This window comes from Phodopus roborovskii, unplaced genomic scaffold (genome assembly GCF_943737965.1).
Source record: "Phodopus roborovskii unplaced genomic scaffold, PHOROB, whole genome shotgun sequence".
Taxonomy (NCBI): domain Eukaryota; kingdom Metazoa; phylum Chordata; class Mammalia; order Rodentia; family Cricetidae; genus Phodopus; species Phodopus roborovskii.
In genome coordinates this window covers 3,504,616-3,518,532 of record NW_026126413.1, presented here as the reverse complement: position 1 = coordinate 3,518,532, position 13,917 = coordinate 3,504,616, and the positions used below count along the sequence as shown (strand labels likewise).

The 13,917-nt window shown below is 36.9% G+C and overlaps 1 protein-coding gene across 2 annotated transcripts in view; it reads left to right on the top strand.

The window, feature by feature from the left end:
• Positions 1-13,917, top strand: part of Vcan (versican) — a 105,018-nt gene that overhangs the window by 36,364 nt on the left and 54,737 nt on the right. The window contains exons 6-7 of one of the 2 annotated variants that reach the window (XM_051182942.1): positions 1,244-1,537; positions 7,605-10,538. In XM_051182942.1, the coding sequence (XP_051038899.1) occupies positions 1,244-1,537; positions 7,605-10,538 (3,228 nt within the window). The remainder of the gene's footprint in view (positions 1-1,243; positions 1,538-7,604; positions 10,539-13,917) is intronic. The other variant, XM_051182943.1, reaches the window with a different exon arrangement.

The following is a 13,917-nucleotide window of genomic DNA, read 5'->3' as shown; positions in this document are numbered from 1 at the left end:
ATGTTACTGAATGCATACTGTGTAACTGGTAGAGTGGAGGTAAGGTTGGATATTGCAGAGTAGGGAGGGGGAAGTTGTTCTTCTTGTGTATTTTTGGCTGTTGGTTGCTGTTGTTTGCCAGTCTAGGTGAACCCCATGATGAAAATAATTTTATTTCTCTTTATCTAGCATCTCTTAGTGGGGATTTGGTTTATTTTTCCCCCATACGGATTTTGAATTTAGTAAGAAAAGCTGATATGTATATTTGGCCACTTTTTCTGATGACTAATTTTCTCATAAAATTATCACATACTTACACTAATGGCACCGTTCATCTTAAACAGTTGGCCTGTTCCATCTGGCTTGAGTCTATGGTAGATCATAGATTGACTTTCTAAGAACTCTATTCTTACTGCCTCATAATATCACAGATTACAGATCACCTCTCAGCTGTAGAAAGAGGACTCTGGCTTCTGGAATACTGGCCCGTCAAAATTTTAGCTTCCTCTCCATCTCATTTATTCTCCTTCCTGTTCAAGTTATATTTATTTGTGTGTTCTTCCACGCTTCACCTGACATTTAGCCATTTGTGCTCATATCTGAAACATATCATTTAATTTGAGTTAAATTTATTTTGGCAAATTGTTTATACTAGTTGCGCAAATAAAATACTGGTTTAACCAACTGCTTTTTCCAGAATTTTATTGTAATATGTTCACAAAAGTGAGCAGTCATCTCTGCTAATTGGATCTAGTGATGACCACAGAAAATGTTTAGGATTTGCTTGTTAATCGATCAGCAGGTATGATAGTCTATCCATTTGCCTAGAACCACTGCTGACATTTCTGGTGATCTTGTGAAAATTAAAGCATGTGTCTTCTCTGGGCAGAACAAATAGGAAAAAAAATAAGTGTGTGTGTGTGCTTGTTTGTGTTTGTGTGTGTCTGTGTGTCTGTGTGTGTGTGTGTGTGTGTGTGTGTGTGTGTGCGTGCGCGCGTGCGCGCGCGCATGCGCGTGTGCACATATATGCTCATCCACATGCATACACACATCAAAACCTATGTAGAATGAAACTTGTGTGATGTATTATTTCTATTACATAGTAGTAGTAGTTTTATCGAAGTAATCATTTTGCTATTTGCTTTCTCGCATGAGAAGCTGCCTCCTTACATACGGAGTATCACATATCCTTCCCACATTTATCAAAACAGGAAGAGAACGAATAAGCAAACCTAACGCTTTTCTCTTCCTCCTCTTTTTCCAGGCGATGTGTTTCACATCACTGCTCCCAATAAGTTCACCTTTGAGGAGGCAGAAGAAGAGTGTGAAAACCAGGATGCCAGACTGGCGACAGTTGGGGAACTTCATGCAGCTTGGCGGAACGGCTTTGACCAATGCGATTACGGGTGGCTGTCAGATGCCAGTGTGCGGCACCCCGTGACTGTGGCCAGGGCCCAGTGTGGAGGTGGTCTACTTGGGGTGAGAACCCTGTATCGTTTTGAGAACCAGACATGCTTCCCTAGTCCTGATAGCAGATTTGATGCCTACTGCTTTAAACGTAAGTGTTTGATATCTTTCTAAATAATATAGGGATTGAAAAAGCAAAGAGACTCACTGAGATTCCAGTAGATGTTGAGATGGACTCTGTATCCTGTACAGTGTGCATGGGACAGAAATTGTTCAGTGACTTAGGTGCAACAGACTTAGTACCAGCATAGTGGTTAAAACAAGGTAGGGAGTCTGGGGAATGTTTGTTTGTTTGTTTTGAGGAGATGGGAATGTCAGATTAGAGTCTTAGCTGCACACTGTTATACCAAGAATGTCAGACCACATCCTGAGTCGCCATTTCCTATTAATCAAGGCCTTTAAATGCAGTTTCATTTTTGGTATGACAGTGTTAAGCCAACAGCATTTGAGCAAAACATTTGAGTTCTGTTTATGTTGTCTTTGGTATCATTCTCATTTTAAAAAGCAGAAGTTTAAATTTAAGTCACTGCAGGTGAGTATTGGTGATGAAATTGGTTATGATTATGTTCATTTTCTACCTAAAAATGAACCATACTATCAAGTAATCAATATAATTCACATATCTCATTCTGTTATAAGTAATAGAATATGTGCCTTTTGGGTAATTTTGCTTTGTTTTAATTAAAGTACAATGTAGCCTCTTTGCAACATGTAGCATAAATTAGCTATATTCAGTTAGACTCACCTTATAAAATTAATTTTAAGTAGTACTTGTGCTATACATATTTTAATTTTTAAGGCATACTTAAATTATTTTTAAACATTAGTCACATTACATAGGAGTATAATTATAGAGTGCTTAACTAAACTATAACTAGTCAAAAGTTTTATGGTAGTACTTACTGCAGGGTCTGTATTATGTTAACTAAATGAAAAACACTTGTATTTTAGTGACCTGGTGTAAGTCTGACATTGACTAATATATAATTAAATATCAATAAAACACAGGAAAGTTGTGAACTAGCTTTCTAATTCTTTTTAGAGCAATAGGTAACCAAAATAACTAGAAAATATACTGTTTTTTATTAATTAATTAATTAATTAATTAATATGCAGGCATTTTTTTAGTGAGAAAGACAGAGCTATGAACCTGAGCAGTTGGTTGGAAAAGATACTGGATCTGTGAGCTGATAGAAATATGGGAGGGTTTTATTTCACAGACTTCTGTCTCCCTGCTAGGTTGCCTCTGCCTAAATCTCTGCTTTAGACTTGCTTTTCTGAGTGTTATAGCCGTATGCTGTGTATTAGCTTAATTCAAGCTGCTGATACATAAAAGGCCTAGCACAGGCTAGCTTTCTCCTTGGGCCTTGAAACAACAAAGTCCTCCATCAGCAATTTTTTTTTAGAAAAAATAATAATTATGAAAACATCTTATCCTAAATATATATGCATGTATACATACATGGCATGCTTATTTGTTTATGCCAAATTCTGTCCTTAGTGATATTCTTGTAAATCAGGTTATAAAACTACTTTCACATTAGGTTACCAACATGGCAAAAGAACAGGCTTGGCTGATGGTTAGAAGGGGATGGGAATGGGAAAGTTACAAGGAGTGATAGAGAGGCTGCCCTGACTATCTCATGTCACTAATATTTTCCTCCACTGTATACAATTAACACCAGGAAAAAAAATAACACATTTTCTCCTTGAGGGTAAAATGGAAACCCAAGCTTGTCTGTGGCCATAGAAAATATTATTAAAGAATTGTTCCAGGCAGATTTTGCATTCTTTATCTAAATGAATCTACATTGGTGTATAAAAAGTAAGGTCTTTAGACTTAAATAGATTGACAACATTAAATTTAATTTACATTGAATACAAAAGAAGTTGATACTTATTTTCTATTCATTTGAGTGTATAGAATTTTGGTATCTGCACACATATTTTCCCTTATGTACCCTGAAGTCCAGGTTCTCGTTTAATTCTTCTGTCCTTGAGACCATCATTCCTAGGTCATTCAGCACAGAAGAGTGTCACAGAGCCAACAGCTTTCAGTGCACTTTGCAATGCATCTTTTAGTATGTGTGGACATAAAGATTTAAAATTATTTCCAGGTGACTTGACTGATTTTCTGTTTTCCCATGTAGTCTAGTGATGACTCACCATGTCCTCAGCTGCAGTCCCCCAAGTGGTGTCTGTGGTGTTCAGTCATCATGATAAGTTGAACAAGAGATGCATGCATGTTGTAAATTGTTGGTTTTATCAAACACAGAAAGTGAGCTTTTAGGCCACATAGCAAATAAACATCCTGAATTTTATTTTGTTCTAACGATTTCTTCTTACAGAGCCAGTTAATAGTACACATACAGTGTCAGATAATGGGCACAGATAGGAATTATCTGGTGAAATGTATTTAAAAGCAGGCAACTAAATGCCCTTTAAAAATAACCAACCTGATTATTTTTCTGATGAAAACTACTTCCTAATTTTCTCTGACTTCAGGATTAAAAACTTTTAGTGAAAGAATTCAGCTCAGGCATTTGGAAGTTCATGTGAAATATCTTCAAATTGAAATCAATCAAAATTATTGAAGACTTTTGAAAATTTCATAATATGTGTTACTAAGTATCTCCAGGAGAGGGGAAAGGACATGTTTCCTAAAAAAAAAAAAAAAAAAAAAAAAAAAACAAAAAACATTCTAATATTCATTAGCCCGTACTCTTAGTTTGTTTTAAATCAAAGTTTTAACATTATCATTTGAACTATTTTTTTTAAAGTTGTTGATCAAATTCAAATAGCATCGTTTCTATTGAACATAGTCTCTCTGCTTCTCCTCGAACTGCAACAATTCCACTGATGACAGTTTTAATGTCTAAACTTTCAGTTACCATTTGGTTTGGTTTTGAATTTCCTTGTTTCTCCATCCTTCCTCCTTTCATTAGGTTTGGAACTAGATTCTAGAGCAGGCTCAATTGGTTCCCAACACTTCATATACTGTCATATATATTTGGCTCAGGTTTATAATTAATCACTTTATTGACCTTATGTGTCCTAAACAATTATGTGCCATTAGGTACCAAATGTGATAATAATTCCTTACTTTGTGTTACAAATGTCTCCTGTTTACGGGATGTGAATTAATTACCATCCAATCACATATAGAACTTTAAAATGACAGTTAAAATTCAAATCCTACTGTGTCCATGTAAACACTTTGAGACAGGACCCTCAAGTCATACTGTGGGACACCCACTACTTTTGTCATTTTGTCCCCTGTTTACAATCATATATGTTTCACATATAATATAAAAGTTGATTCAAAGTCAGTCGTTTCTCCAAAATGTAGATAATATAGGAGTTAAAGTGGCCGTTATGCTGATGACACGGGTTATTTTTGTTAGGAAAATCTGTCTCATGTTTCAGCATAGCATAGATAGTCCATAGCATGTAAAACACCATAAGCAATGTTGACGTAAAACATCTGTTTGGCAAACAGCTGCAAAGATTGGAAGGGAGTATTTGTGGGAAAAAAGCATGCTGGCTTTTGTTGGCTTCCTCAATAATGGCATTGAAAACCAATAGTAGTTTTCTGAAATGCAAGTGTCCAATGTGAATGAAAGTATGGGAGCAGTACTTTTATGGTAATCTAGAATTGTATTCTCCTCTTTATAATAATTGTCAGTAAAGTAATACAGTGGTTTTTATTCTGAGAACATTTCTTTGTAAACGGTGTTTTAAAGATCCTTTCCTTTTCCTTTTTTTTTTTTTTTTTTTTTTTTTTTTGGAATGGCTAGAGCAAATGGCACACATTATCAGATACACTGAGTTCTTCTGATGGCAGTCAGCTGTTAAACTGATGAGAAAAGCCACCCAACCCCAAAAGGAAGTCTGAGGTTTGCCATTCCAAGTCATAGAATTAATTAACTTAATTGTAAGCAGACTTTCTTAAACAGGGCTCTAAAATTATGAAACCCCTCCCTTTTCCCCTGAAAACCAAGACATAAATCCTGGCCTTATAAGACAGGCACCCAAGACTCAGTGCTATCACCTTACTGTGCAACAAGACTAGAGAAGAAAAGCATAAAACCAGTCATAATTGACAATGCCATGTGCTTATTTAATGCTAAAAATCAGAGTCCATTTTTAAAACACTATAAAAAATATTTCTATAGGATTATGTAGAGAGTTGGTAGGTTGAACAGGAGGACCTAATCCCCAGGCTTTCACTAAGCTCCAACACGATGTCACCTTCTAAGTTAATTTCCTTGGCCATGACAAGCGCTCTGAGGGAAAAAGTAAAATTACCATTCTGATATTATTATTAATAATAGGATTAAATTTTCTCTAATATGAAGGTGTATAAGAGTTTGTATTATGTTTCCATGGGAACATTTTCCATATGTATTTTTTACTATTTCCCTAAAGAATGAAGTTATAAGATAAACATGGAATCTGGCAGTTAAGTGAGGCAATGGTGATGGAATTTTAGAGGATAGAGAATTGAATTAAAAGAAAAACAGTTGGACACATTTTAGGTCTTTAAGTTGTTCATGTCAATCAAAATTGACCAATGTTTGTGCCAGGAAATAAATGCAGAAACAGCTTATTATTTTTTTTAAACAAGAGGAGAAAAATGTTCATATAATATACTTTGCAAGGTCCCAGTATTCTTTTGGGTTAATTTCTTTTTAAATGTAGAAGGATAAGCAGTGATGGATTTTTAAAGAACTTGTATTATAGTGAAAATGAACACCGTGTTTTCCTTAGAACACTGATGTCTTGGGACTTTTTGAATGGTTTGAAGAATATCAACAGCTAATAACAAATTCCAGACCCTTCCCCAATTAGAATTTATTATAGCCCTGGTCAGATTTAGAACAAAATCATACCATCTTATCAGAAGTTCTGACAGAATAGATGAAGCCAAAGGCACCCAATTTTGTTTTTCAGTGATTGTATTTGGAGAAGATACAAAGCTTTTAGATGGAACAGTCTACTGATGGAACAGTTTCTAACAGAGAAGGCCAGCATTGCTCATACAGCTATTTTGCATCATATGCAATGTAACAGGGTGGTGGACATGGATTGCTCAAACTGTTCCTTGTTCATTCACTGGCAACTAATTTTTGATTTTAGGTAGTACTATTTTTTTTTTTTAAATACAGTCTTTGTATGCCAAACCACTGCATTTCCTTTGTGTTGAGAAGAACTTTTACTTACAACATTGTCACTTTTATATACAGCTTAAATTTCCTTAAGTCAACCACTCTGGAGTCATTATAACATAGCATTTTATAATGACAAGGCTATTTTATGTAGCATTGCTCACTCTGTGATGATCAAGGATGCCCCAGGAATTTGTAGTAACAGGCTAAAACTGTCACATAGCTGCTTTATTTCCTATGTATTTGTGTTTCATGTTAAAGTAAGACTAAAATCAAGACCTATCATACGTAGAAACGCAGGGTGTAGATCATTCAGTAGAACTACAGTAAATGCCAACCAGTCTCTGCCAGACATGTTGTATGATCTGCTGGCAACACGCCTCCAGAGTTTAAAGGAAGATGAAGACAAATGTTTGACACCTGGGACCAAATGAAGAACGGGTATTAAAAGTTTAATATCCTGTTTTTATGAAAGTCTACATATTATGGACAATGTCATGGTTTATGTGTAACTTGGTTCCATTTGATGTGGCTTTTTGTTGTTTTGCAGTCTGAAACACTCTCTCTCCCCTGAGACACTATGCATCTTGAAAAGAAGGCAATATTTGGTGGAAGCTAGCATCGGGGACATCCATCTCCAGATAACAAAACCAAGTTTTCCTTAGTTTTATGTCACTACCGTAGTTCATTACAGATAACCATTTATGAAAATTCCATTTTAGCAACTTTTTGGCATTGACTCATCTTAAAACACATAGTGTTCTTTTTTTTGTGAGAACAATTATTTATACAATCAAGTATAATAACCCAACACAAAACAACTAACAGTTTGTGATTAGTGATCCATTATCTTCCTTTGTTTAGGATTTAGACTCCTTTGTATCACATATCACTTGGTCCACTTGAAAATACAGAGCAACACTTAAGCAGTGGTCATGCAACCCCTTATTAGTGACTTGTCTAATTAACTCTTTGAAATTATTTTTCTAGCTAAACAGAATATATCAGAGGCAACCACCATCGAAATGAATATCCTCGCAGAAACTGCATCACTCAGTTTATCCAAAGAACCATACATGGTACCTGACAGAGCTACACCAATCATTCCTTTAGTCACCGAATTACCTATCATTACCACACACTTCCCTCCTGCAGGAAATATTGCCAATTTTGAACAGAAATCTGTAGTCCAGTTTCAGGCTATCACAGACAAATTAGACAATGAACCACCCACACCTGCTGGGAGTACCAAGAACCACTTGCATTTGAATGACTACCTACCTTCTGTGTCTGCACCACTGGAAAAGCCAGATATATCTGAAATTAAGGAGGAAGGACTCCAAAGTACAACTGTCATCTCCCAACATGGTACTGACTCAAAGGATGGAATCACAGAGGATGTGCAGACACATGAATCTGTTACACAGATTGAAGAAATAGAAGTGGCCCCCTTAGTAACATCCACAGAAATCACAAAGCACATTTCTTCCAAGGAATTGGCAGAAACTGGAACAACACTGGAACCCACAAAAGTGATCCTGGAACAAAAACCTGAAAAGCCGACTGTAAGCACCAGTCCTGAATTGGCAACCACAAGTCCCTATGGGTTCACCATGAGAGAAGAGAAGAGTGAAGACAGAACACTGACAGTTAGATCTGATCAGAGCACCCAGGTCTTTAGCCAAATACCTGAAGTCATCACAGTATCAAAGACATCAGAAGACACTACCTTCTCCCAGCCAGGGGACTTAGAGTCCATTTCAACATCAACAATTGTTTTTCCTATAACTATGCTTGATGTTGACGAATCACTCATAGATAAAGAGAAAGAACAAAAAACTAATGGTAAAATGACTGAAGAACCTTTTGTTCAATCACAGCCTACAACTCTCTTTCCATCACAGCATCTTACAGAAGTAGAATTGTCTCCCTATTCTGGTGACATGATATCAGTGGAGGGAATATCCACAGTTATTTATCCCTCATTACAAACAGAAGTATCACAAGGAGGTAAAAGAACAGAAACACCAAGACCAGAGTTGAAAAAAGATATTCACACAGCTGATGAGAAACAAGAAAAGACCACCCAAGATCCAGTTATAGGTATAACAGAGGAAGCCTTCTCTGAAATGAAGCTCTCGCCATCTTCCTCGGGACAAATTCGTTTTACAGAGTCTACAGTAGAAGACTCTGTTTCCCCAGCATTGAAAACTGAGAAGTCAAGTGTGAAGCCAACAGAAGCAAGTGATATAGAAGAAATGACAACTCTTACTAGATCTGAAACAGATATTACAAAGTATTACAAAGATGTGACAACAGCTCATTTGACCCAGAGTACTTTCAATTTGGAAGTGGTCACTGTATCAAAATGGTCATTGGATGAAGATAATTCAACTTCAAAGCTTTTAGCCTCAACAGAACTTGTTGGCTCTACAAAATTGCCCCCTGTCTTACTTAACACTGTAGGAAAAAATGGAAAGGATAAAGAAACCTCGAGTTTCCCATATGTAGGAGACCAATATACTCTTTCCCCAGATAGTGCACAAAAACCATTAGAAAAGGTGTCTGAGGAAGACTTAACATTGGGGGAATTTACAGTTACATTTCAGCCAGCTATGTCAGTTGGCAGTTCAGAAAAGTCAACTTTGAGAGAGTTTGTAACTGAAGACAGAGTTCTGCCCACCGCAAGCACAGAAGACCAAGACACTAATGCAGTTGTGGAAGGAAGTGCTTTGGGCGAAGATATAGATGCCTCCAAACCACTGTTTACTGTCCCCCCATTTGCACACACCTCTGATGTGGAAGGATTGGCATTTGTTAATTATAGTAGCACCCAGGAGCCCACTACTTATGAAGACATATCCCACACTAGTCCTCTTTCTGTAATTCCCAAGACAGAATGGAGTGTGTTGGAATCTTCTGTTCCACTGGAATATGAGGTTCTAGGCAAATCTGATCAAGATCTCATTAAACAGACTCACCTAGAAGCAACCACATCTCCTGAAGCTTTGAGAACAACAGGACTCACACAGGGAGAAATCCAGGAAGAACCACAAACCACAGGGAGCTCATTTTCTGTTCTCAGTTCTACTGAATTAATGACCAATGAGACAACAGCATTCAGAGAAGAGGGGGAGGGATCAACATATATGATCTCTGAAGACAGATGGGTGCCAGGTTTTGAGAGAGTTCCAGCTTTAGAAACAACTCCAGTTGAAACAACTGCCCATGGTACATCTTATCCACCTGGTACAGTAACACAGCACAAAGTGGAAATGGGGACAATGGTAACACTAACATCAACCGTTAAGCCAAAGGCAGTTTTAAGTACAGAGGCAGAATTAACATCTGAAGGAGAAGGTAGTAGTCTAACAGAATTTGCATCAACTTTGAGGCCCTTCAGGACTCAAGTCACACAGCTTATGGAAGAAACTACTGAGGAACAAAAGAAACCATCCCTAGACTATATAGATTTAGGCTCGGGATTATTTGAAAAACCCAGAGCCACGAAACTCCCAGAATTTCCAGTTGTTCCAAGTGACGTCAGTGCCTTCACATTCATAGACAGCCTTCACAGAACTCCACCATTCAAGCCCTCTTCGCCCTTCACCAAAGAACCACCTGTCATTGAGGAGGAGCCCCGTGAGAAAACGACAGGGGACATTATGCTTCATAAAGAGTCTGTAACACAGCACCCTCCCACAGCTTTCACTGATATCATAGCTAAGGAAACGGAAACGGATGTTGATCAAGAGTATCACATGACTTCAAGGCCTCCTGTAACACAGCCAACAAGACCATCCACTGTGGAAAGAAAAACGACCTCCAAACCTCAGCCATTGTCTACTTCAGCACCCCAAGCAGGGACAAAATCCCGCCATGACATAAATGTTTATATTATTGAGGTCAGAGAAAACAAGACAGGTAAGTCTTTGCTCTCAAGGCAATCAGCATTTTATCTTGAAAGTTGAAATAACCATCGTACCAAATGCTGCCATTAGATGATAAAACTGGAGTGTCAAAAATGTGTTAGCTTCGTGCATCTGTACAAGAACTGGAAGGATCTGTTAAACTGTTTGCAAGAATGTTAGGTACAGTTTTACTTTAAAAGTCATAAGAAGCCCTGCTTTGTCATCTAATACAACCACTTCATCACTGTTGCGTCACTTCAGAACATGCAGAACAAAGTGTTTTAATTTCAATGTCTTTCCATACATTACTACTCAAGTGTAGCACTAGACTGTGTTAACATTCCATTGGTCTGCAACCATTAACCTCTAGCACTCACAATGTAGACAGCTAAATGATTTTTCATATCCCTAGGGTTGACCAAAAGATCTCTAAAGATTTTTTTTTCTTTTCCAGGACTTTGCACATTTATCACATAAGTTGTGGAATGGGTAATAGGTCTATTTTAATTCAAATTTAACAGTTTTTAAAGATGTTGACTCTTTTTTAATATATATATTTATATATATATATTTAATATATATGTTTAGAATATATATTTTTAGAACAAACACAATATAGCTAAGTTCCAAGAACTGCTTGGAGTTATTACTAAGTATAATGTTAGAAGGTGGATTTATAAACATTGCCTTTACTTCCTAAAACACAGGCCATGGTGTTTTTACTGTGATTTCATTGTCTCCTCTAAAAGATGTGTATTTGCATTGGCTGATTGCAGTTGTCATGATCAAATATGTCTTGTTCTTACCTAGAAGTGAGAGTATACCATCAGGTTAAATTTGAAAATCTGAGTTGAGACTACATAGCACATACTGATTGATGGATATTTCATGTTTTCTTGTGTCCTTTATATTTAGAGGTTAAGTCTACTGGTTTTCTAAATTGTTTGGTTCAAAACTAAATATAAGAGTTAGATGAATACATGTTCACTTTTCTGTGGCCTGGCTCAGAGAAGCCGTCTGGGAAGGATGCCTGGTTATTGGCTCCTTTCTTGTTATTGGGATATGCTCTGTTGGGTGTCACTCAGAAGAAAGATGGCATTTTCATTAGAGTGATCAGAAATACACCTGGTGAAAATGAACTGGTATCTGTACCATTGATTTAGTTAGTGTCCAGTGCTGTAGACAGAAACTTCATGGCTTCTATTTGCTCTTCTTTAGAATTGTCTTGGTGTGAAAACATTTGCATGGGACAAATAATAGTTTACACAGTCCTACATTACTGAACTCCTCTCTTCCCAGCATAGCTTGTTAGAGGTTAGGAATGGAAACATGCTTTTTTCTTTTTTTTTCTGGTATGATATTTTGTGAACCATAAATGATTTTCTGTCTTCTACATTACTTCTACATCTCTCAAAACTGGAGTTGAGAAGGGAAGAGTTACCAAGAAGTAGGAGTTAGGATTACTGTTAGTAGAATTAAAAGGAACAGAAAACTGTAGTTACAGGGTCTGGGGAAAATAAAGGCGGAAGAAATTTGGCATCAACCTTTGATTTCAGAAAGTAAAAAGTACATACCAACTCAATTTATCTTGCTCTGTTGGTCACGACATACTAAGTTGTATCAAATAGCATGACAGTATGAAATTGTATCAAACAATACAAAATCAGAAATATACAGAACCTCACACATTCTTCTGACTGGGAAATTGTATGTTCAGGTTAGGGCATTCAAACTACAAAATGGAAAAACGACTGAAACTTGAACCTGCTCCCCACTCCCACCTCCAAAAGGTGGCAGTCACTTTATAAATGGCAGTTCAAGTAAAGGGGCTTCCTAGTCTAACAATGTAACAGTTTATGAAGAGGTGTGCCTTTATAAGGGCCTGGTGGTCTCCATTCAGCTGGACCCGCATGATGTTTTCTTTCCTCCACTTCCAAAACCTCGGGCTATGCCGATGGCACATTCTGAGTAAACTGTGAACTATCTGGCTATTTCCAAATCAGGCAGGAGAATTACAGTATGTGCATGTCGGCAGGGGGCGTGGAACATTGGGGCAGCCTATTGTTTGGTTTCATGTGTTCTAGGCTTTCTTTCTTAAGAATAACAGCATGGATTTTATTTTCAGAAGGCAGTGAGTTTTACTTAGACTCAACTGCTCAGTTAACAAATTTTGCTAGTTTTCTAACAATAATGTAATTTTCCCCATATTGAACGTTGCTCATTAAAACCCTCACCCAGATGTTCAGTTAAATTCTAAGGTAGGTTTGTTAATGAGGGAAGCCCGGAAAGGCAACATTTTTATGTTTCCAGACTGGAAAACCCTCAGTGCATATATGCCATTGTATAAACCTACTCAACAGAGTGAAGTTGACCTTCACGTATACTGTGTATCCAAGTAAGTAAAAATGCCACCCAAGCTACACCGAACTAAGGCATTTATAACTTTTTCTGCACTCAGAGGGTGATATAAAGCTTGACTTTTATAAAATACTATGAAACAAAACACACTACTCAGTGCATGCTTACATCATACCCTCAGATGGATGTTAACGGCATTGTAGACCCTGCTGCTGGAGGGCAACTGTAGTTAACAATTTAAAAATCTGGAAGAACTTCGCAGGCTATAAAGGGTTTATGAGCTGAAAAATGCTTCAGGGTGTGGTTAACACTGGTTCAGGGGTGCTGAAAACTAGACTCCTCTATTTCAGGAGTAATTTGCACACCTGCACTTGGGAAAATCATTAAAAGGCTTTCTTTGTGAATGTGTATGAAGGCCATGGATTTGACAGTATGGGAAGAGTTTCTGTTATGTCTGGATTTTTGTTGTTTTGTGGGTTGTAAAGAGCACTCAGGCAAATTATCTGAAATGTTAAGCGTTAGCATAACAGAACTGCAAATGTAAAACAAACAAAAACAGACAAAAATCCAATGTATCAGTATCTTTAAGTCAAAGGGTAATTTAGAAATGTGCAGATTTTAAGTGCCAATGTTATGTCAGTTCTCACAGGTCAAACCTCCAGATACAGGAATATATATGATGTTGTTGTTGAAGGCATTCTTCTTAATTATTTTTACTGGCTTTCTGTCATCCTAAGTGAAAAGGTATAATACAGGTTTAGATCTAAATATTAGACAGAAATTATATTAATATGATACTGATAAAATTGTTAATGTAGTAATATGTGCATCAATTAGATTTTGGCCTGTATTTTAGAATTTGTTTGCATGGCTTCCTTCTTCAGAATTACGGTCCCTTATTGGTAATATTAATTGGAAATAACTCCCAACAGCTCGATTCCTTCTTCTATTTTTAAATATGAAAAATATACATAAAGCCATTGGCTTATTTTTGAGAAATTTGGTCTTGTGGGAAAGATGAACAATAAAAGATA